Source organism: Petaurus breviceps, unplaced genomic scaffold (assembly GCF_028583685.1).
Source record: "Petaurus breviceps papuanus isolate PSGF00001 unplaced genomic scaffold, PetGlider_PUasm1.0 174, whole genome shotgun sequence".
Classification (NCBI taxonomy): domain Eukaryota; kingdom Metazoa; phylum Chordata; class Mammalia; order Diprotodontia; family Petauridae; genus Petaurus; species Petaurus breviceps.
The window spans coordinates 21,858,558-21,882,004 of record NW_027185761.1 but is presented as its reverse complement, the minus strand read 5'-3'; the positions used below and the strand labels follow the sequence as shown (position 1 = coordinate 21,882,004).

At 45.0% G+C, this 23,447-nt stretch overlaps 2 protein-coding genes across 4 annotated transcripts in view; one reads left to right on the top strand and one right to left on the bottom strand.

Moving 5' to 3' along the window:
- CAND2 (cullin associated and neddylation dissociated 2 (putative)) overlaps positions 1 to 19,436 on the top strand; it is a 51,455-nt gene extending 32,019 nt beyond the window's left edge. Inside the window, exons 8-15 of the mRNA XM_069083889.1 lie at positions 341 to 633; positions 2,023 to 2,164; positions 3,521 to 5,023; positions 6,357 to 6,452; positions 8,479 to 8,648; positions 13,584 to 13,748; positions 16,037 to 16,144; positions 17,906 to 19,436. Of these exons, the coding sequence (XP_068939990.1) occupies positions 341 to 633; positions 2,023 to 2,164; positions 3,521 to 5,023; positions 6,357 to 6,452; positions 8,479 to 8,648; positions 13,584 to 13,748; positions 16,037 to 16,144; positions 17,906 to 18,133 (2,705 nt within the window). The 3' untranslated portion in view covers positions 18,134 to 19,436. The remainder of the gene's footprint in view (positions 1 to 340; positions 634 to 2,022; positions 2,165 to 3,520; positions 5,024 to 6,356; positions 6,453 to 8,478; positions 8,649 to 13,583; positions 13,749 to 16,036; positions 16,145 to 17,905) is intronic.
- A 352-nt stretch (positions 19,437 to 19,788) lies between these two features.
- The window catches only part of RPL32 (ribosomal protein L32), a 180,756-nt gene continuing 177,097 nt past the window's right edge, over positions 19,789 to 23,447 (bottom strand). For all 3 annotated transcript variants that reach the window (XM_069083895.1, XM_069083896.1, XM_069083897.1), the window contains 2 exons: positions 21,031 to 21,212; positions 19,789 to 19,969 (listed from right to left, as the gene is read on the bottom strand). In XM_069083895.1, the coding sequence (XP_068939996.1) occupies positions 19,840 to 19,969; positions 21,031 to 21,212 (312 nt within the window). In that variant the 3' untranslated portion in view covers positions 19,789 to 19,839. The remainder of the gene's footprint in view (positions 19,970 to 21,030; positions 21,213 to 23,447) is intronic.

The window sequence follows — 23,447 nt, the reverse complement described above, 5'->3', positions numbered from 1 at the left end:
CAGTGGCAGGGTTGAACTAGGCTCTGACTTAGACGCCTATGGCCTGGCACATGGTTGATTGGCAGGCTCAGATGGGAGCATATCCACAAAGAATCTTTAAATTTTAAAGCGCTGTGTACACGGCAGCTTTTAATTAGTGATATCGTTGACAACCATTGTTATTAATTATTGTTATAATTAGTATCATTACAATATATTATGTTAATGCAGTCATTGATAATAACGATATAATGGACGGGTAATCATAGGAGAAATGCTATTAGTAATAATAAATAGGGGTCTCCCCGTTTAACATGAGATGTTAGCCCTGTGAAAGCCCGTGTGGTTCTGCCGTCCCCAGAAAGTGACGATGAATACAGTGACGATGACGACATGAGCTGGAAGGTCCGACGGGCAGCGGCCAAGTGTGTGGCCGCCATCATTAGCACGAGGCATGACCTGCTACAGGACTTCTACGAGGTCCTCTCGCCAGCACTCATCAGCAGGTTCAAGGAACGGGAGGAGAACGTCAAGGCCGACATCTTTGGGGCCTACATCTCGCTGCTGAGACAGACGCACCCCGGGCAGAGCTGGCTCCGGACGTCGGAGGTGGCCGGCAAGGAAAACGTGCCCCTCACCATGCTGCAGAATCAGGTGGGGAAGCCGGGCCGGGAGAATAGGCACAGCAGGGGTCCAGGGCGGGAAGCCTTTGCTGGAGGGACCTCAGGATCGTGGTGCTCTTTTGGGGTCCCCCCCATGATCAGGAGGAGGGAGGTGGGCACAGTGGGGATCTGGGACAGGGCATCTTTGCTGGAGGGACCTCAGGATCGTGGGGATCCCCCCATGCGTGGGGCCCTGATCAGGAGGAGGGAGGTGGGCACAGGAGGGCTATTGAGACCAGGAAGGATTGGTGCAGTCCCAGTAACTGTCACCCCTAGCTGCACAGCCCTCTCTGTGTCCTTTGGGCTCGCAGAGGGTCTTCCCTTCCTCCCACCCCCCTGTAGTGACTGATCAGCTAGGTGCCTGCTCTTTTGGAGGCTCCTAAAAAGACAGAAAACCAGCCTTCAGACCCTGCTTGGGTCCCTGTTTGTGCGAGCCTGGGTTCTTGCCCTTTCCTCATCTTTAAAATAAGGGAGTTAGACTTAATGATCTCTTAAGATTCCCTTCCACTTGACTCTATGAGCTGCGTAGAGGAAGAGAGGCCGATAGGGCCTTCCTCCTTCAATTCTATAATCTTGGATTTAATACTAATTAAATTAATGAGCAGCTAGGTAGTACAGTGATATAGCACTGGGCCTGGAGTCAGGAGGATGAGTTCAAATCTGGCCTCAGACACTTACTAGCTGTGTGACCCTGGGCAAGTCACTTAACCTGTTGGCCTCAGTTTCCTCATCTGTAAAATGAACTGGAAAAGGAAATGGCAAATCACCCCAGTATCTTTGCAAAAGAAAAAAAAATCCTAACGGGACCACAAAGGATCAGACATGACTGAAATGACCAAATAACAAAATAAAAATTTGATTATTAATTATTAAATTTAAGTTAAATTTTTAAAATGTACAATTCTCCCTCAGATCTGGGAATTCTCAATTCCCAGGTGCCTTACAGTCCCAGAGGGCTTTGATAAGTAGAGATGGTGTCATGTGAACCTTCTTCATTCTTCCTTCACTGGCTGAATCTATGTCATTCTTCTGAGGGTATGAGAGGATGAGAATTGGGTTTGGACTCCAGAGGGACTGGCTTCAGATCCCTTGTCTGCTGTTAGCCACCTGGGCAATCATTTCTCTTTTCTGGGCCTTAGTTTGTATCATCAGTGAAATGAGGAAGTTGGACTAGAAGACCCCTGGGGCCCCTTGAAGCTCCAGATCTCTGGTCCTGGGACCAGGGCCACCCCAGGCTCTGCCAGCTTCAGACCAGGAGCCTTTTTGTGAGCCTAAAGGACAACGGAGACAGAAGAGGAGCTTCGTGGGAGGGCCTTGGTGCTTGGGAGCAGGGAGGGAGAGAGGCTCCTGCTGGTCACTGAGCACCTCAGATGTCCTGCAGGTGCCCCATATTGTCAAGGCTCTCCAGAGACAACTCAAGGACCGGAGTATCAAGTCCCGCCAAGGCTGCTTTAGCGTCCTCACAGAACTGGCTGGAGTCCTGCCTGGGAGCCTGGCCGAGCATATTCCTGCCTTGGTGCCAGGTAACCGGGCTGGGGGTAGCATCCTTCTTTTGGGGAGCTGGGCAGACCTCCTAAACAGACACAGATCCACCCTCCCCCATGCCAGTCCTGGTCAGGATCACTTCTGTCAGAGTGGTGCTTTGGAAAGAGCTCAGGATTGGAGTCTGAAGACCCAGAATCAAATCCTGGCTTTGTGATCTTGGCCCCTCTGGGCCTCAGTTTCCTCATCTGTAAAATAAGAGTCTTGTACTAGCTCAAGGGTTAGCAAATTTTGGCCCAAAGGCCAAATCCAGCCTGCTGCTTCTATATATAAAAATGTAAAAAGCATTCTTGGCTTATGGGGCCAAGCAAAGCTAGGTGGTGGGCAAGATTTGGCCCATGGGCTATAGTTTGCAGACCCCTAAACTAGGTCCCCCTCCCAGCTCAAAATCTGTGATCCTGTGATCACCGTAATCCCACCCCTCGTCTGGTTATGGAGACTGGCATCTCTGCCTCCCACCACATCCTGTATTCTGATAACCCTGGTCACTGTCCAGACCCTCACCCAATTCAAAGCTGTAGCTACACTGAGGATTTCCATTAGCCAAAGACTTCAGGAGAAGACAGAAGGCATCTTCTTTAGACTTGGAGAAGGAAAGAAGGCGTTCTCTCTAGGCCTGGAGAAGGAAGGAAGGTGTCTTCTCTAGGCCTGGAGAAGGAAGGCAGGCGTCTTCTCTAGGCCTGGAGTAGGAAGGAAGGTGTCTTCTCTAGGCCTGGAGAAGGAAGGCAGGCGTCTTCTCTGGGCCTAGAGTAGGAAGGAAGGCGTCTTCTCTGGGCCTAGAGTAGGAAGGAAGGCGTCTTCTCTAGGCTTGGAGAAGGAAAGCGTCTTCACTGTAGTTTTTGTCCCATAATTTTTGGGACCCCATTAATACTAGAAAGCTGTATTAGAAGTCAAGAAAACCCAAGTTCAAATCAAGGCACTACCCTCCTCTGGGCCTCAAGTCTCCTCAGTGATAAAATGAGGTTAGGCCTGTAAGGTCCATTCCAGCTCAAACCCATGACACTATAAAACCAAATTCTTACCCAGGTCTCTGGCTACGAATCACAAGGAGGTTTGGGTGAAAGGATAGTTGGCATAGAGTTTTTGCTGTATTGTTGAGACAACCAAAGCACCCACGCTGTGATTTCTGTGTAAACAAGACACTCCATCACATAGATGAATTCCCCAGACATACGAAGGACGGTGCTGAGTCAGGGGTTACGTTAACTAGACATTCTGTGATAGGGAATGGGGGGCAGAGGCTTGGTGATGCTGAGTCGCAGGGATTCTCCAGAAAGAGTCTGCTTCTTCTGGTGATATTGTCCCCATTTTCTCTCCCCCGTACCTTTTGGCTCTAGGCATTATCTTCTCCCTGACAGACAGGGCCAGCTCTTCTAACATGCGGATTGATACCTTGGCCTTCCTGCATGTCCTCCTGTGTACCCATCCTCCTGAGGCCTTCCATGCCCACCTGCCAGTCCTGCTGCCCCCAGTGGTGGCCTGTGTGTCTGACCCTTTCTACAAGATAACATCAGAGGCTTTGCTGGTGACCCAGCAGTTGGTGAAGGTCCTCCGGCCTCTGGACCGGCCCTTGATGTTGGACCCCCAGCCCTATGTCAGGGAGATATTCACTGCTACCCTCATGAGGCTGAAGGCAGCTGACCTGGACCAGGAGGTGAAGGAGCGAGCCATTGCTTGCATGGGCCATATCATGGCCCACCTGAGAGACTGGCTGGGGGGCGAGCTCAAGACCACCCTGCTCATTTTCCTGGAGCGGCTAAAGAATGAGATCACTCGGCTGCCCACGGTCAAGGCACTGATTCTGGTGGCAGGATCCCCGCTGCGGGTTGACCTGCAGCCCATTATCGATGACATTTTGCCCATCTTGGCTTCCTTCCTGCGGAAGAACCAGCGGGCCCTGAAGCTGGCTACCCTGGCGGCCCTTGATGTCCTAGCACGGAATTACAGGACTGCGCTGCCGCCAGCCACGATTGAGACGGTGCTGGTGGAGCTGCCCCCGCTCATTGGGGAGAGCGACATGCACGTGGCACAGATGGCCGTGGGCTTCCTCACCACCCTGGCCCAGGCTCACCCCTCCGCGCTATCCAGGGGCAGCAGCCCCATCCTTTCTGAAGTCCTGCAGCTGGTCTACTCACCGCTGTTGCAGGCTGGAGCGCTGAATGCCATCACAGCCTTCTTCCAGGCCCTGGTGGGCACGCGCCTTCCACGCCTGAGCTTCTGTGAGCTGAAGAAGCAGCTCATGAACCCCATCTACAACTCGGGTCTGAATTCCCCTCCCCTCCACAAACAGGCGCACCATTCGGTGGCCAAGTGCTTGGCAGCCTTGGTAGGTGCCTGTCCCCAGGAGGCAACAGGCACCGTGGGCCAGTTCATCCGGGATGCCCAGTCCCACCGCTCCAGTGCAAGTGTCAAGGTCTTGGCCTTCCTGGCACTGGCCGAGATGGGTCATGTGGTGGCTGAGATGGGGCCCCAGCGGGAGCTGAAAATAGTTCTGCTGGAGGCTTTCTCATCGCTGAATGAAGAGGTGAGGTCAGCAGCCTCCTACGCTCTGGGCTGTGTGGGTGCCCAGAACCTCCCTGAATACCTGCCCTTCCTGCTCGGGGAGATTGGTGCCCAGCCCAAGAGGCAGTACCTTCTACTACACTCTCTGAAGGAGACCATTGGGGCAGCCCCAGCAGAAGGCCTCAAGCCCTACGTGGACGACATCTGGGCCCTGCTCTTCAGGCACTGCGAGTGTACGGAGGAAGGTACCCGCAATGTGGTGGCCGAGTGCCTGGGGAAGCTGGCCCTGGTGAACCCCTCCCAGCTGCTGCCCCAGCTGCAGAAGCAGCTCCTTGCAGGTAAAAAAGGGGCTAGGTGCAGGGTGGGATCAGAGGGACCCAGAATCACATGGAACTCCCACAGATTGCTTCCTCTCCCCTCCTCAAAGTGTCTCCATGATCATCTTGTCATCTAGGAAAGAAGCAAAGGGGAAAGCAAGTCAGCTCTTTGTTATCCACGGGGGCAGGGGGGTCTCATATTTTAAAGGCCCATTCTGGCTTCATTCCACCCCACTTGGGAAAAACAAAAAACAGAAAAACCAAGCAGTATAAAAAACTGTCCCTGACAATATATGCAATATTTCATAGCCATGGTCCCCTGCTTCGCAGAGATCACTGCCTACTTTAGATGGGGCAGCCTACAGAATTCAGCCTCATTTTGACAATGTCACTTGATCTCTGTCTCCCTCAGTTTTCTCAACTGTAAAATGGGAATGAAATAGCACTTACCTCTCAGGGATGTTGTGAAAGTCAGATGAGATAATGTTGTAAAGCTTTTTGCACACTTCAAAGCACTATATAAATGCTACATGTCATCATTGTTATTTCTATAGCACTCTGTGAGTCCTTTCTTCTCAGTTACCCTGTGATGTAGATAGTGCAATTATCACTGCCCCCCAGAATGTTACTGCTTTTGGGTCCAGACCTATGATTTCCTCATGAGTACAGGGAGCTCCACTGTTGCCAGAAAAGCAGCCCTTGTTCTGTGCCTCCTTGTCTTGGAGAGTCACCCGGAGCTCTGGGAGGTTGTGATTTGCCCAGGGCCACACAGCCAACATGTATTAGGGGTAGGACCCGAACCCAGGGCTTCCCCACTCCAAGGCCAGGCTCTGTGGTTGTTATTTGGCTCCCTCTTTCATTTCCCCACCAGGTAACTAAATCCCTGGGTCTTGACACTGGCCGGTTTCAGAGCCAGAATGTGCTTTATCTCGGAATACACTGCAAAAATAATCCTGGGAAAGATACCACATTTCACACCCCACTCCGAAATGGCAGTGGGCTGGAACGTCTGTTATGTATCCCTCTTGTTCCCATTCCTCAGAGTGGATAATTGAGAGCTGATAGTAAATAAGGTTCTTTCTCATGTGTTCTCCCTGACCACCGAGAACAGAAGAGGGTAAAGGCCAGGGCTGCCCCAGCAGGTTTCAGATCCAAAGGAGCACCAGCCCAGGAATGAAGTGTTGACATGACTCTCCCTGAGAGATGTGGGGGGAGGGAGACTGGGCTTCCGGTGGAGGCAGAGGGGAAGGAGTGAGGGAGCCTAAGAGGGTCCAGCCCCACCCACAATGCCGTGACCGTTATCTTGAATTGGCCCTTTTCCCCTTGGGTCATGTTTTCTTGTGGGTCCCACCAGGTTCACCACATGCGCGTAGCACTGTCGTCACCGCCATTAAATTCACCATCTCGGACCAGCCCCAACCTGTCGATGTCCTCCTGAAGGACTGCATTGGTGAGTCCAGAGCCCTGGCTTTTTGGTTACCTGGCAAGACTTACCATCTGGAACAAAAGGCGGCGGTGGGGGGGGGGGAGACAGAGCCCTTCTGGCGATGATTGAGGGCCCAAATCCGAAGGGGCTCCATACTGGCACAGGCTGCGGAATGAGTATTGGCACCATCTTCCCTGTGGAGGAGGATTTGCTCTGTTCTCAGATTGTTGGGCCCGTTCTTCTCTGTTTAAATGTAGTAAAATGTAAGCTATTGGAGGACAGGGCGTGTTTTTTATTGTGTTATTATATCTCTGGTGGTTTAGCCCACAGTGTTTTGTATGTAATAGTACTATAGTATGCTGTAGTATATAATAGGTGCTTAATAAATGTTGGATTCGATTGATCTGTAAAATGGATATAATAATCCCTGTCCTGTTTCCCTTATGGAAGATGCTGAGAGGATCAAATGAGATGATGGACTGAAAGCCCTTTGAAAATGATGATCCTTATACAAATATGTAGGAACAAAGATGAATGGGGGGGCGGGGGCTTGGACCCTTCCAGGGCTCCCTCTCCCAGCTGTGGACCAGGTGGAGAGAGCAGTAGTGTGGGAAGGAAGTGAGTGTACCTATGTGTGAGAGAGAAAGTGTGTATATATGTGATTGTGGATGTGTGTGTGAGTGTGGATGTGTGTGTGTGAGTGTGAGTGTGGATGTGTGTATGTTTCCTTGAAGAGACAATGACTTACTCTAATTCATCTCTAGGAGATAGGGACTGGACCTGTGATTTCAGTGGTGTATGAAGAGATGAATGAATTGCTCATTTATTAAGCTCTTACTGTGTACAACACTGCACTCAGGCCTGACATGCAAACAGAGAAGCCCTGGGGGAGGGCAGCACCTTTGGAAGATTTCAGCTGCCAGTCAAATGGAAAGGTCCTATGATCCTGGGGAACGGAGGCAGGACAGCTGGACACCTCTTCTATCATATCATTTCCACTAGTAAAATCATTTCAGTTGCTGATGTGGAAACTTTAGAGGGTGCCAAGAACTTTATTCTTGGATATGGAAGTCCCAGGGGAGGAAACTCCCTCTATCAGTGCACGTTGGCACTTTTCTGTAACTTCCAGTCTTAGAGGTTTTCCCAGAGCACTAAGAGATTAAGCCCAGGGCAGGGTCACATGTGTCAGAGCTGGGACTTGAACTCCTGTCTTCCAGACTTTGAGGCAAGCTTTCTATCTGCTACACTGTGCTGTCTCTCTCTCTTCATCTTTGAAATCATGATATTTGTACAGGGTTTGTCATTTTTCCTAAGGCTTTCACTCATTATCTCATTTGATCCTTTCCATATCAGGTCACCTGGTTGACTTCTGGTGAGCTTGTGGTCCACTAAAACCCTCAGATCTTTTTCAGATTACTGCCTATCCATGTCTATGCCTGTCTTCTGCTTGTGAAGTTGATTCTTTGGAAACTCAAGCATAGGACTTCACATCTCTATTAAAGGCCATCGCATTCCGCTTGACTCATTGCTCCCGCCTGTCAGGATCCTTTTGGATTCCGAGTGTCATTCTTGCGAGAGGGCCTCCAAAGTTGCTGGGTCATTACAAAGTGTGGTAACAGCTCTGGCCTTGGAGTGAAGATCAGAGTGTGAACACCACCTCCGATGCTCCTTCCTCATGTCCCCCAGAATGAATCACTTCATCTCCTCAGGTCTCCCTGCTTTAAGAGAGAGGGTTGGATCGGCTGGCCTCTGAGGTCCCTTCCAGTCCCATGAGACTCTGAGGTCCTTGAGAGGCTGTTTTCTGCCTTTCTTTGAGTCCTCAGTGCTTAGCACGGTGCCTGGTACACATCAGGAACCGGAATAAATGCCTGTTGACTTGATTTGACTATATCTGAGCCTGTGAATACAACTCTTATTAGCCAGGTTATATACTGCTTAGGTATACAGTACAGATAATTGAGGCATAGTTCATGGCTTCCCCCTCGTGTGTGTGTGTGTGTGTGTGTGTGTGTGCTGTTTTCAATTTCTCCTTCTTTACGCTCTCCTTCAGGAGATTTCTTGAAGACTCTTCAGGACTCAGACCTCAATGTCCGAAGGGTGGCTCTGGCCTTACTCAACTCTGCTGCTCACAACAAGCCCTCCCTCATCCGAGACTTTCTGGACAACACACTTCCTCATTTGTACACCGAGACCAAGGTCCGAAAGGAGCTCATCCGAGAGGTCAGTGGGCAGCGGGCTGGCAGGGTGAGGACGGGGCAGGGGACGTGGAGGAAGGCACGACCATCCTGGGCACTGGGGAATGGCAAGGTGGAATTCTAAGTAAGAGCACTGAATTTGGAATTGGGAAGATCTGAGTTCGAATTCAGCTTCAGACACGTAATAGCTGTGTTACCTTGGGCAAGTCATTTAACCTCATAAGCCTTAGTTTCTTCATCTGTGAAATGGGAATAACAATGGCACCTACCTCCCAGGGATTGTTGTGAGGATTAAAGGAGAGACTTTGTAAAGCACCATGGAAATGCTGCTGGCTGCTGTTCACCTCTGTGGTAGAAACCTGGAAAGATCTCTAAATGTGCCCTGGTCCAGCAACAGCAGGAATACTTTGTTCAGTTGTATATGCCAGATCTTAAGAAGGACATTGACAAGCTCGGGTGTCTGCCAGAGAGGAAGAAAAGAATGTGGGGAGGGCTAGAGGCAATGTCATTAGTCAAGCATTAGGTGACGAAACCACATGTATTTATTTTAGAAAAGAGAAAACTTAGGAGTCAGTCAGTGAGCATTTATTAAAGGCCAGCTGTGTGCCCAGGCACTGTGCTGAGGCCTGGAGATAGAGAAAAGGAGGAAGCTGAGAGGGCTCTTCAGGTATTAAAGGGCTGTCGAGTTTCACTGGGACCAGGCTTGTTTTGCCTGGGCCCTTGAGGAGGAGCCCTGGGTGGAAGAGATACGGAAAAGATGATTTCAGTTCAAATGTGAGGAAAAGCCCCCAGATAACGTTGGATGCCTTGAGTTCGGGGCAGAGCCGAGATGGTGGAGCAGACGCTGCACCCCGGCTGAACTCTTCCAATACTCCCTTCCAAACAACTTTGAATAACACCTCAAATCAAGTTCTGGAGCAGGAGAAAGGACACAGGGAGACATTTTTCCAGGCTTAGACAAGAAGGCAAGGTCTGTGATATTGGGATGGGGTAGCAACAGTGGTGCCCTGGAGGCAGCAGCAGTAGCAGCTTTGGGAGCTCGAGGGCAGAGAAATTGCAGGGGAGCAGAGGCCCTTCCTACATTAAAACCAGAGAGAACAGTGACTATATTTCTCCCCTGTGTCACACTACCTTGGAAGCACTGAAAACTTGCAGACCCCCAGAACTGTCTGTGAATAAAGCAGTTAAAAAAAGCCTGGGTGAACAGGTGAAGAGAGCACAGCGTGGACATAAAGTTCAGAATCAAGAAATAGGCTGGAAAAATAAGTAAACAGTAAGAAAAAAAACCTGATTATAAAAAAGCTACTATGGTGTGAGAAGTAGCAAAGGGTTAAGTTTCTACAGGACTGCAAAATTGCTCAAATGAAAGAGTTACAAGCAAAGCTCCAAAAGGGGAAAAATGTAAATTGGACTCAAGCTCAATAAGAATTTCTGGGACAGCTAGAAGAGCCAAAAAAAAAAAGTTATTTTAAAAATCAGAGTGGTAGAAGAAAATTGGGGAAAATAAATGAGAGTGATGCGAGAAAATTATGAAAAGAGAATTAACAGCTTGGCAAAAGAGGCACAAAAATACTGAAGAAAAATAACACTTTAAAAAATAGAATTAGCCTAATGATAAAAGAGGCACAAAAATTCATTGATGAAAATAACAATTTAAAAAGCAGAATTAGCCAAATGGAAAAAAGAGGTACAAAGGCTCACTCAAATAATTCCTTAAAAATTAGAATTGGACAGATGGACAATAATTCTGTGAAACATCAAGAAACAATAAGACAAAGTCAAAAGAATGAAAAAATAGAAAAATGTGGAATATCTCATCAGAAAAGTAACTGATTTTGAAAATAGATTGGGGAGAGATAATTTATGAATTCTTGTACTACCTGAAATCTGTGATCAAAAAAAGAGCCTAGATGTCATGTTTTAAGAAAGTATAAAGGAAACCTGTTCTGCTATCCTGGAACCAGCGGGCAAAATAGAAATTGGAAGAATCTACTGATCACCTCCTGAAAGAGATCTGAAAGCAAAAACTCCCAGGAATATTATAGCTAAATTCCAGCACCCCTAGGTTAAGGGAAAATTTGCAAGTATCCATAAAGAAACCATTCAAATATTGTGGAGCCATAGCCAGGATCACACAAAATGTAGCAAATTCCACATTAAAGGAGTAGAGGGTTGGAATATGATATTCCAGAGGGCAAAGGAGCTATCCAGCACAACTGAGTATAATCCTGCAGGGAGGATAATGGATATTTAATGAAATTGGGAACTTGATGAGAAAACCAGAATTGAAGAAAAAATTTGACATTCAAACACAAGATTCACAAGAAGCACAAAAAGGTAAACATGAAAGAGAAATCATAAGGGACTTAATAAGGTTGAACTATTCACATTCCTATATGGGAAGATGAGACATGTAACTCCCAAAAACTTTATCATTATTAGGGCAGCTAGAAAGCATCTACATAGACAGAGGGCACATGTCTGAGTCAATTATATTGGGATGATCTCCCCTCCCCACCCCCCAAAAAAATAAAGGAGTGAAAAAGAGGGATACACTGGGAGATGAGGAAAGGGAAAGGAAGAATGGGGAAAATTATCTTAGATAAAAGAGTCTTGCAAGGAAGGACTTTACAATGGAAGGGAAAATGGATGGGGGTGGCTGGCAACACTTGACCTTACTCTCACTGGAACTGGTTCAAAGAGGGAAGAAAACACATGCACGCGCACACACACACATATGGAGTTGTGTATAGAAGTCTGTCTTATTCAACAGGGCAGGAGGAGGAAAAGGGGGTAAGAAAAAGGTGGGGAAGGATATAAAAGAGGGCAGATTAAGGGAATCAGTGGTCAGAAGCAAAACAAACTTGAGGACAGGGTAAAGAGATAAACAGAAGAAAATCAGATAGAGGGAAATGCATAGTTAATAATCATAACTGTGAATATGAATAGGATAAAATCACCAATTAAATGGAAGCAAATAACAGAATGGATCACAAATCAGAATCCAAAAATATGTTTTTTACAAGAGACACATTTGAAACCAAGACACTTACAGTTAAAATAAGAGACTGGAGGGGCAGCTAGGTGGCGCAGTGAATAGAGTACTGGCCCTGAAGTCAGGACGACCTGAGTTCAAATTTGGCCTCAGACACAACACTCGCACACAAAACTAGTCGTGTGACCTTGGGCAAGTCACTTAACCCCAATTGCCCTATCTCCTCCCCCCCTCCAAAAAGCAAATAAAATAAGAGACTGGAGCAGTTATCTGTTATACTTCAGCTGAGATAAAAAGGGCAGGGGTAGCAAGACAAAGCAAAAAACAAAACAGACCTAGAGAGATAATCAGAGAAACTACATTTTTCCTCAATAAAAAATAAAGTAATGTCAGTACAAAACAGATATGTACCAAATGGCACAACATCCAGATTCTTAAAGGTACAAACAAAACCAACACAGGCAAAATTAAAAGGAAAGCAGGAAACTGGGAGAAATTTTATAGCAAGTTTCTCTAGTAAAGGCCTTGTTTCTCAAATTTATTGGGAACTGAGTCAGATATATAAAAGATAAGAGCCATTCACTAATTGACAAATGGTCAAAGGATATGAACAGACAGTTTGCAGAAGAAGAAATCCAAGTTATCTATAGTCATAAGAAAAAATGTTCTAAATCACTATTAGATAAATGCAAATTAAAACAACTTTGAAATACTACCTCACTTCTGTCATATTGACTGACATGACAGAAAAGGAAAATGATCAATAATGGAGGGGATAGGGAAAAATTGGGACAGTGATGCATTGTTGGTAGAGTTGAGAACGGGTCCAACCATTCTGAAGAACAATTTGGAACTATGCCCAAAGGGCTATAAAACCATGCAAACCCTTTGACTGAGTAATACTCCTACTAGGTCTGTATCCCAAAGAGATCAAAGAAAAGAGAAAAGAATCTGTATGTACAAAAATATTTATAGCAGCTCATTTTGTGGAGGCAAAGAATTGGAAATTGAGAGGATACCCATTAATTGGGGAATGGCTGAACAAGTTATGGTACATGATTGTGATGGAATATTATTGTGTTACAAGAAATGACAAGCAGGATACTTTCCGAAAAACCTGGGAAGACATGAATTGATGCAGAATGAAGTGAGCAGAACCAGGAGATCATTGTATGCAGTAACAACAATATTATAATGATGAACTGTGAATGATTCAGTTATTCTGAAAAATACAATGATCCAAGACAATTCCAAAGGACTTATGATGAAAAATGCTTTTTACCCCTAGAGTGAGAATTGATGAACTCCAAGTGCAGATTTAAGTATAATTTTTTCACTTTATTTTTTTCTTGTCCTCTTTCTGCAACATGGGTAATATGGAAATGTTTTGCATGATTTCACATATATAACTGACTTATTTGCTTGCCTTCTCAATGTGTGGGGGAAAGGTTAAAAGAGGGAAAGAATTTCAAACTCAATCTTTAAAATGAATGTTAGATGGAAATATGTTTTGCATGACTGCACATATATAACCTATATCAAATTGCTTACCTTCTCAATGGAGGAAGGGAGGGAAAATAATTTGGAGCTCAAAATTTTAAAACGAATGTTAATAATTGTTTTTACATGTAATTGGGGGAAAATAAAATATTTGAAATTTTTAAATAATAGAAGTAAATTCATAAAGAAAAAGAAAAATGGTGAGTTCCCCATCCCTGGAAGTCTTCAGTGACCCTGTTCTGGATGGAGGTATTGTATTGTTGAGTCCTTTTTTTGTATAGACTATACTAAATGTGACAGGTGAAGGGACTTTTCACCTCTGACATTCTGTGTTCTTTGAGTTTAGGACACTGATAGAGCTTTCTGGGCCAGCACTGCCCCCCAGTGGTCACTTTGGCTACCAACGGAACCATTCCCAGTGCAAAATCTGCCCTCCCCTCAAATTTTGGTTTGACTTCTCCACAGGTGGAGATGGGGCCATTCAAGCACACCGTGGATGATGGGCTGGATGTCAGGAAAGCTGCCTTTGAATGCATGTACACACTCCTGGAGAGCTGCCTGGACCGACTGGACATCTATGAGTATTTAAACCACGTGGAGGATGGACTGAAAGACCACTATGACATTAGGGTAAGGCTGGCATCCCAGATTCCCCTTCCATGAGTGTAACTACCTTTGTTAGTCACTGATACCATTACTTCTCAACCAAAACTACAGGTCCTGTTCCAACTTTGACATTCTGTTCCAAGGTTTGAATCAAGGTTTTTGACATTCTATTCCAATCTGCTTCTGATATTCTCTGTTCTAACATCTTTCCCAATTTCAGTTTATTTAAAATTTTTTTTTTTAATGAATAGCTTTGTTTTCCTATTACCTTCATTTCCAGTTACCTCTTCCCCTTCCTGTACCCACTGAACCATTCCTCATGACAAAGAATAAACAAAAAAAAAAAGTAGGGGAGGCGGGAAGAGTTCAGAACAATTTAACCAAACGTCAGCTGATTCAGACGATATATTGTTCCATACCCAGAACCTCTTCCCTCTCCCAAAAAATGGAGTGAAGGGAATGTTCATTAAGAGACTATTTCTACAGGAATAGATACACGTATATGCATGTGTGTCTTACACATGTATATGCATGTATACACATTAGATGCACATACATGTGTACACATATAGCGTGTGGGTACATAGGTATGTATGTGTCTTGGGTGAAATGATCTCTACCGCTCCTTCCAGCTCTAAAATCCAGTGTTCTTATTCAGGCTTTGTCCTCTCATCCCCACACAGTTGCTAACACTATGTATGAGAATCACAGAGCTGGGAGGGGACTTGTTCAGCTTAGAATGAATGGAAGCCAACCATCTGGAGATTGCCCAACAGATGTCCATCCAGCTCCTGCTTGAGGACTTCCAGGGACAGGGAGCTAACTTGCAGACAATTCTTCACTTTGAAAACCCGTATCATCTTTACGTATCTTTTCTTTTTTGAAGGCAGTTGGAGTTAAGTGACTTGATCAGGGTCACACTATAAGTAGTATCTGAGGCTGTATTTGAACTCAGGTCCTCCTGACTCCAGGACTCGATCCACAATGCCACACAGCTTTTTTCAGCTTTTTTTTTGGAGGGGGGGAAGGGGAGTTATGCTCTATCCTCTCCACATCACCACCTTTATCATTTCTGGAGTTTCAGGGGAAGGCATTTGAGTCAGGAGATGGGCCGGAGTCACTTGATCTTCAGAAATAGGATTAGTCATAGATTTTGAGCTAGAATGCACCTTAGCTCAAGTTCAAATAAGGAAACCAAGGCCTAGAGTTTAAAAGGCATGGCTTCATGCCAGTCACAGATAGTGGAAGCCAGTCACAGATAGTAAGTGGCAAAGCTGATTTCCCAGTTCAGATACATGGGTACAGTGGGTCTATCCTATAACTTTTCCTAGTATGTGTGGTGGCACATACTTTGACCCCAGCTCCTGGTGATCCCCAGCTAAAACCGACTAGGTCCACACTACAATCAGGCCCCCTGGGCAGCAGGGTGCCCCCAGGCTGTTTAAGGAAGAACAAAACAGCTCCAGCTGTTGGAGCAGGTCTGAGCTCCTCTGCCAAATCAGAAGTTCGGTCAGCCGCTGCACCTCCAGCTTTGGTAAGAGAGTTTTGTTTAGTCATTTTTCAGTTGTGTTTGACTCTTCCTGACCCCATTTGGGGTTTTCTTGGCAGACATACTGGAGTGGTTTGCCACATCCTTCTCCAGCTCATTTTACAGACGAGGAAACTGAGGCAAGCAAGGGTTAAGTGACTTGCCCAGTGTCACATGGCTAGTCAGCATCTGAGGCTGGATTTGAACTCAGAGGAAGAGCCAGTCTCAAAGAAAACAAAACAAACAAACAAAAAAACATTTTTCTAGAGCAATTGTTTTCTTTCTTGTGAGAGAAATTGTTTTTAAAAATTAGAAGCAGCTAGGTCAGAGGTGGGGAACTTGCAGACTTTTGACCAAGTCCAAGTTTTACAGAACAAATCCTTGGGATTTGTTCTGCAAAGTTTGGATCCAGTCAAAGGACCACACTTGAGGACCTAAAGGGCCACAATGTGGCCTGGAGGCTGCAGGTTTCTCACCCCCGAGTGGTTCAGTGGAGGGAGTGCTGGGCCTGGAGTCAAGACCTTATTTCAAATCCAGTCTCCAACACTGCAGATGTGTGAAGGGTTTTTAAACAGAATCCTTCCTCTTGCGCTTTAGACCCCATGAGCCCCTTCCTTTCTCTAGAGTCCACAGAATCAGGATGGTTTCATAGCTTTCACCAGCCGAGCTGTGGGGGAGGAAGCAGGAAGAATGTGGATTCTTTGGGGAAGTAGATTGGTACTGGGGACAGCTAGAATTCTGTTTGTCCTTTCACAACCAATCTCTTTTTTCCCCTGCTTGGAAGATGCTGACTTTCATCATGTTGGCCCGGCTGTCCACTCTGTGTCCCAACACTGTTCTGCAGAGGCTGGATCGCCTGGTGGAACCACTTCGAGCCACCTGCACCTCCAAGGTAAGTTACTCCCTCCCTGATGGTAGCACTTTGGCCCTGGGCCTGGGAGGATGGAACCAGCAAAACAACCTAGTGTCTAAGATGATGGTGTGGTTAGGGGGCTATCCCACGGAAACGGTGTGGCTTGAGCCTGGTCTCTGCAGTGAACTAGGAGGAGAAGGCCTGAGACATTCAAGACTCTTGAGGGTATGGAGGCAAGGATGTTGACAGTGTATTCAGGAAGCAGTATTAAGACTATGTCAGGACTGGGTTAGGGAGCAGACTTGCAGTTTCAATGGCACAGGGAGCTCACCAGATGAAGGAACTCCTTCCAACATTTGCTACATACTTTGCTGCACCTGTTAGCCTTAGAGAGCTAGCTAGGGCACACTAGATCACAAGTGACTTGCTCAGGGTCTTCCTGGCTTAAAGATCAGTCCTCTCTGTTATGCCACAATGCTTCTGAAGTGGGCTGCCACCCACTGGAGTGGAGGGCCATAGAAGAGGAATGGCGCACAGCCTCCAAGCTGAGCCACTGGATGAGATAGGACTTGCTTTTTGTAAGCTTCAGGCTTAACAGGGAGATCTATTATTCTAGGATTTTGTGGATGAGGGGCTGTGTGGCTTAGTAGGTGGCTTATTGGACTTAAGTGTCAAGACCTGCATTCAAATCCTGCCTAAGATACCTGTTGCATAAGCTGCACCTACTGTGTCATTATCTGGGGGCAGATCACTTAAAATGTTGGGGCCTCGGTTTTTTCATGAGAACTGCACCTACCTCACAGGGATGAGTCCTAAGGGGAAGGAATAAGCCCCTACTATGTGCCAGGCACTGCACTTAATAAGTGCCTTACAAACAGTATCTTATTTGATCCACACAACCCTGGGAGGCAGGGGCTGTTACAGTGGAGGAAACAGGCAGACAAGGGTTAAGTGACTTACTCAGGGTCACAGAGCTGGTATGTGAGGCTGGCTATGACCTTGAGTCTTCCTGACTCCAGGATGTAATGTACATGAAGGGCTTTACCAAGGACAGCTAACGCCATTCACTTTACTCAGTGTCGTTCATTATTTGATCTGACAAATGCCCATAGGGTGATTTCCTCGTGGACTCTGTCCCTTGCCTTTTAGTGGACTGGTTATTCCGTTTTGATTCTCAGGCTGACACTGCTCCACAACCTGCCCAGAAGCTGTTTCATTGACCCCTTTTAGCTTAACATCAGTTATTGTCCACTAATCCCCATTCCAGATGGAATTCTTCCTTGTGTGCAGCCACCAAAATCTTACACCAGAGGCCATCATCTGATAGATTCGATATATACTGGGTAGTCCTCATGCTTCCTTACCTGTTCATTGGTGTTTTTTCAACATAAGTAAATTTTTTAAAAGTAGTTATAATCAATAGGCTTATTTTGATTATCTTGATTTTGCATTAGTTCATACAAATCATTCCCCATTTCTGAATTCCTTACTTATTTCCTAACTGCAAGAGTATGTCATTATTCAGATTCACCATACCCCAATTGATGTGCTACCCACTTTTGTTTCTGGCTCTTTTTCTCATGTCCCCTGTGGACATCCCAGTTGCCATGGAGAAATCAGAACACGAAGTAGAAGACATTCATCCCTTTCAGGTTACAGGAGGAAAACAAGGCCCAAACACAAAAATGGAAAATTACAGAGCTGGTCAGCAGCTGGCTAGTTGCAACAATGAGAACTATCATCAGTTCATCAGCAGTCCCTTTTGAGTGATAGTGATGCGTTTCTTATTTCCCATTTTAGGTAAAAGCTGGTTCAGTCAAACAAGAATTTGAAAAGCAAGATGAACTTAAGCGCTCGGCTATGAGAGCTGTGGCTGCCTTACTGACCATACCAGAGGTGGAAAAGAGCCCAGTGATGGCAGAATTCTCTTCCCAAATCAGATCCAACCCTGAAATGGCAGCTCTCTTTGAAAGTATTCAGAAGGACTCAGCTTCCTTATACGCTCCAGAGTCAATGGATCTAAGTTAACAGCCTCTGCTTTTCTGGTCAAGTATAATCCCTCTATTAGTGGAACAGATTCCTAAGAGCATCACATGCTACACCCTGGGGCACACCCACTTGTCTTTTGTCTTGGCCTCCATTGGGGATCTTGGGTGCCCAGAATGGTGCTATCCCAGTTCTTTCTCCAGAGACCCCAACCTGATGGCACAGAGGCCAGAGCTGGAAGGGTCGAGCAGAATGTGGGGGAATAACTAAGCCCTTTCAGTTCAAGGACATGTTTGAGACTATTAAGCAGGGTCACTGGGGGGGGAAATACACTTCTGGGTTTTTGTCTTTATATAAAAATGAGGGTTTTTAGAGTTTCTATGTTGCACATTACCTGAAATGTCCCTATGTTCCACTTTTAGAGACTCAGATCTCTGAGTGGAAGACACTGTGAAAAAAGCAAGATTGGTAACTTAAGGGAGCTTCCCTTTGGGGAGACAAGACTCCCTTCCATACTGAGCCCTCCTTTCCCTTTATTGCTTGAAATTTTTTAACGAATTACTCAATTAGGCAAATTGAACATTCTTTAAAAAATTAAATACACTCTAGTAAAGTTAGGTCCTTGCCAAGCATTTCCTATCAAGTATGAATTGGTTTTAAAAACCTGTTCCTCTAGATTCTGATAGTACTGATTCCATGGATGGCTGATAATTGAGTATGAGAGAATTTTGATTAGGGAGACAAAAGGGAGGAAAATAATTTTGGAAAATCGGGTAGGGTAAGAGTTCACTTTAAAGGTGATTTCCTTGCTTAAGGGGCATCTCCTAATCCTAAATAGAACAAGTATTATTTCATGAGCTTAGCTAGCAAATTTAAGGCAGTATTTAAGGATCTGGAGTTATGAGGAGATAGGGCAGCGGTAGAGGGTGAAGTACGATGTCTACACTCCTGCATATAGTGGCTAGACTGGGAATTGAATCCTGCCTGATAATGGCCATGGGATCCTGGGAAGTGTTTCCCTATGTGTGTGTATCATCTTAAAGCACCCTATGTGGTCACAATTAGGGCTCCCTTCTAGATTGCAATGGTTTTTAGAAGCTGTTTGCAGGAATGTTATTTATCTCCTCAGAACAGGATCCTAATTGATAAGCTTCAGTTCCTGTGACCAGCTTTCTACTATAGGACTCTCCCCCAAGCCATATAAGGCTTGTCAGACATGGAGGGTCAGGGTTGTCTTTTTCTGAGGCCCACTCTGCTAGTTTATTATTTACATAATTTGGGGTGTTGGGTTTCTATTGTTTGACAAAGACAATGAATAAAAGGCAAAATACCTGCTTCCATTGCAGTTTCTCTCCAAACTCATCCTTCAAAAAGCACTAACAGTTAAGTCCCCAAAGTTAAGGCACTGCATACCTCGATCCACCCTCCTTTACATCTGTGAGTATCAAAGAAGGTATTTATGAAAAAGGGGGTTGGAGATATTGAGCAACTTTGCACCAAAACCTAGGCAAGAAAGGGGACCTCCTTCAGATTTAATTATGATCTAGCAGAAAAAAGGCAGGTAATAGAAACTGGAACCAGATTGTTCCTAGTCATCATTTATAAAAACAAGGAAAAAGAGAAGCATTCTTAATCATCTATAACAGCAGAAATACCAAACAAATTCAAATTCCCTCTACAACCTCCACAAAAACAAATGGTAGTAGTTTACGACTTTATTTAACACAAATAAAAGTGTGCAAAGCTTTTTACTCATTTTCTTCACTCCTCAGTCTAGCGTTTGGATTGGTGATCTTGATGGCCAGCTGAGCTGCTCTCTCAACAATAACTTTCCGATTCTTAGAGGAAACGTTGTGAGCAATCTCAGCACAATAAGATCTGTAAAAAGATCAAATAAACAGATTAAAACAAGCCAGATGACCAACACCTAAGCATAAAGGTAACCATTTATCTGCACCCATGGGCCAAGCCCAGTGCTAAGCAGTTTTACATATATATTTTTTTTGCTTTTTTGGAGGGTAATTTGGGGTTAAGTGACTCGCCCAAGGTCATATGGCTAAGGTGTTTTTTTTTTTTTTAATTAAGTGTCTGAGGCTAGATTTGAACTTAGCTCCTCCTGACTCCAGGGCCAGTGCTCTGTGCAACCTAGCCACCCCAGTTACATTTATTTTTAAACAAAGATTTCCTCATAAAATGTCACTAGAAGCCAGGAAATACAATTGGTTTAATTAAGAGACAGGAAAAGCCCAAAGAGACATTTAAATGGCTTTAGTTGATACTTCACTTCATGTAAAGTCGCTATTATAGCCCATCCCCTCTCAAAGAACTCAGGAAGCTACTAGTTCTTCAAGATCCTTAAAGCCAAGACATCTTGCTTTTCAGACCATATGCGGTCCTGCCCTGTTCTAGCTGCCTTGTCTCAACACCATTACACATACCTTCATAGTAAGCATTTAAGGCAAATCCCTGCAATAGTGGCGCACACACAAAAAGATTAGTCTGGCACCAAGAAAGACGAAGTGGAGGGGAGTATACAAAGAAATAGCCAGGACCGGCAGGCTAATGACTGCCAAAGTTTCAAACCAGGATGACTGTAAAAATGGCTGTATCACTAAATCAAAAAATAGGTTGCTTTCATTCCTGGGAAGTCAGAAGACCCTATTCTCCCACTAAATAGCTACAAAATCTTCCCTAAATCAACTTTATCCCATTTCAAACCACAAGGAAAGGGGATCAGTCAGGTAAGGCCCTGAGTACCCCAAAGCAGAAGTGTAAATTTTAAAAGTTTCATATTTAAAAGGGAAAGCTATCAGTCTCATGGACTCCTAGTCACAATACACAAACCAGTTTCCATAAGAATTTGGCAAACACTAAATCTACAGGTTAGGAAACCTTGGGCAGCCAAGCACAGGAAGGTGTTGATGTTCACATTAACTTACTTGTTGCACATCAGAAGGACTTCTAGCTCTTTGACATTGTGCACCAAAAACTTCCTGAATCCACTTGGCAGCATGTGTTTTGTCTTCTTATTGCTTCCATAACCAATATTGGGCATCAAGATCTGGCCCTTGAATCGCCTTCGCACCCTGTTGTCAATGCCTCTTGGTTTACGCCAGTTTCTCTGTGATTAAAAAAGAAATACAGGTAACCAACGTGTGACACCAAAGACTCCAATCACTGGCCCAAAACTCAGTTATCAGATCTTACCAAGGCTCCAAAAGACTGCTTTACCACTCCCAGAACCCCAGAGACCAAGCCTCAATACCCTGGAGCTGAGATAGCCTCAATGGTGGGTAAAATGAACACTCACCTAACTACCCAGGCCCAAAGCATACTTCATGCCCCATCCTGTCATTCACCAGGAAAACCAGAGCCTAACCTCCAAGAAGACACCTACCTAGCAGGCCTGCCCACTTTCCATCTCTATCTCTTGAAATGGTAGCATCCAAACCATATTATGGGAATAAGTGTAACCATGCGACTGCCCCCAATCTCCAGGCATAACCCCAGACCAAAATGTTTCCGTTTTCTTCACTTCCCTTGTACTGCATCTCCCTATTAAAAACAACAATAACCTAGAAGCAAGGAACATGTGTCTATTCTTCTCTAGGGCCTGACACAAAGTGGTCATTCATGATTCAAAGAACACCTTACTTGGAAGAACAAAAGCATGTGTTTTTAGAGCAGAAAGTTATCGAGTCCAATCTTCTTATTGGACAGATGAGGAAACTGAGTTAAGTGGCAGAACATGGGAAAACCAAGGTCCTACAATCCCACACTCCTGCCACTCTATTCTGCTAAGAAAGGCCTCCCAGATCCTGCCTACCAAGACAAACCCAGGAACTATATGAATATAATTAAAAAAAAAAAAACGCTTTTCACACAAATAGTCAGATTTAAACAAATGGAAAAATATTAATTGCTCATGGGTAAGCCCATCCAATATAAAAAAACAACAATTTTACCTAAATGCCATACTAATCAAAACTAACAAAAAATTAATTTTGTAGGGCTAGAAAAAAATAATTCATCTGGAAGAACAGTCAAGAATACTAAGAGAATTTTTTTAAAATAATGTGAAGATGGCCTCACCATACCACATCTCCAACTGTATTACAAAGTGGTTAATCATCAAAACAATACTGGCTAAGAAATAGAGTGCTGGATCAGAAGAATAGATTAGGTATATGGAGTAGCAAATGACTCAGTAATCTATTTGATCAACCCAAAGTCCCAAGCTTTTAGGGAAAAAAAAAAACTATGTAACAAAAACTGCTAGAAAAACTAGAAAACAGTATGGCAGAAAGTAGGTAGAGACCATCTTATACCACATATCAAGATAAGGTCAAAATGGGAACATGATTTAGACATAAGCAATTAACTGGGCAACACGGAGTAGTTTACCTATTAGATCTGTGGCTAAGGGAAGAATTTAGAACCAAACAAGACACAGCAGTACAAGATGTATGCTGAAAGTTTTTGCACAAATCCAATGCAACAAAGATTAGAAGGAAAAGAGAAAGCTGGGAATTTTCATTATACACTAACAGCAATATTGTCTGATGAAGAACCAAAAATAATTTAGCTCTTCTCAGCAATAGTCATCCAAGACAATGCCAAAGGACTCATGATCAAAGATGCTATCCAGTGCCAAAGGAAAGAACTGATGGGAGGCTGAATGCAGATCAAAGCACACTATTTTCCCCCTTTTTATGGCCTGTGTTTTCTTTCACATGACTAAAAAGTTTTACATGACCGCACAGGTATAACCTATATCAAACTGCTTATAGTCTCAGGGAGGGAGGAGGGAAAGGGAGAGAATTAAAAACTCAAAAATTTTAAAAATCGAATGTTTAAACAGTTTTTACATGTAACTGGAAAAAAACCCCAATAATATTTCCCCCCTTCCTCCAAGCACAATTTAACATAATAAACCAGGCTGCAAATCCAACCTAATGGATTTTTCTTTAAAAGGCCTCCCTTAACTTCAGGAAAATGGTTCAGTTCTCACATATTTTTCCACAGGTGCATCTACTTCACACACAATTTTCAGGTGCCGAGGTAAACAAGCACCAGATGAAAACAATCATGAGACGGGGTCCTACAAAAACTGCAGCTCATGTAGGGGGGAGGTGGGGGCAAGGAAGCTGGTCTTTGCTAAGGGCCTGCTACGTGCTGAGCCCTCTACTTCACTGGAGATCGGTGTTCCGATCATTCCCTTTGGACAGCTGAGGAAACCGAGGCAGGCGCAGGTTAAGCGGCTTGCCCAGTGTCAGGCGGGAGGGGGCCTGGAATACACAGCATCTTTACAAAATCCCATCACGCTGGGGGCGCATCTGCGGCTACACGGCAACAC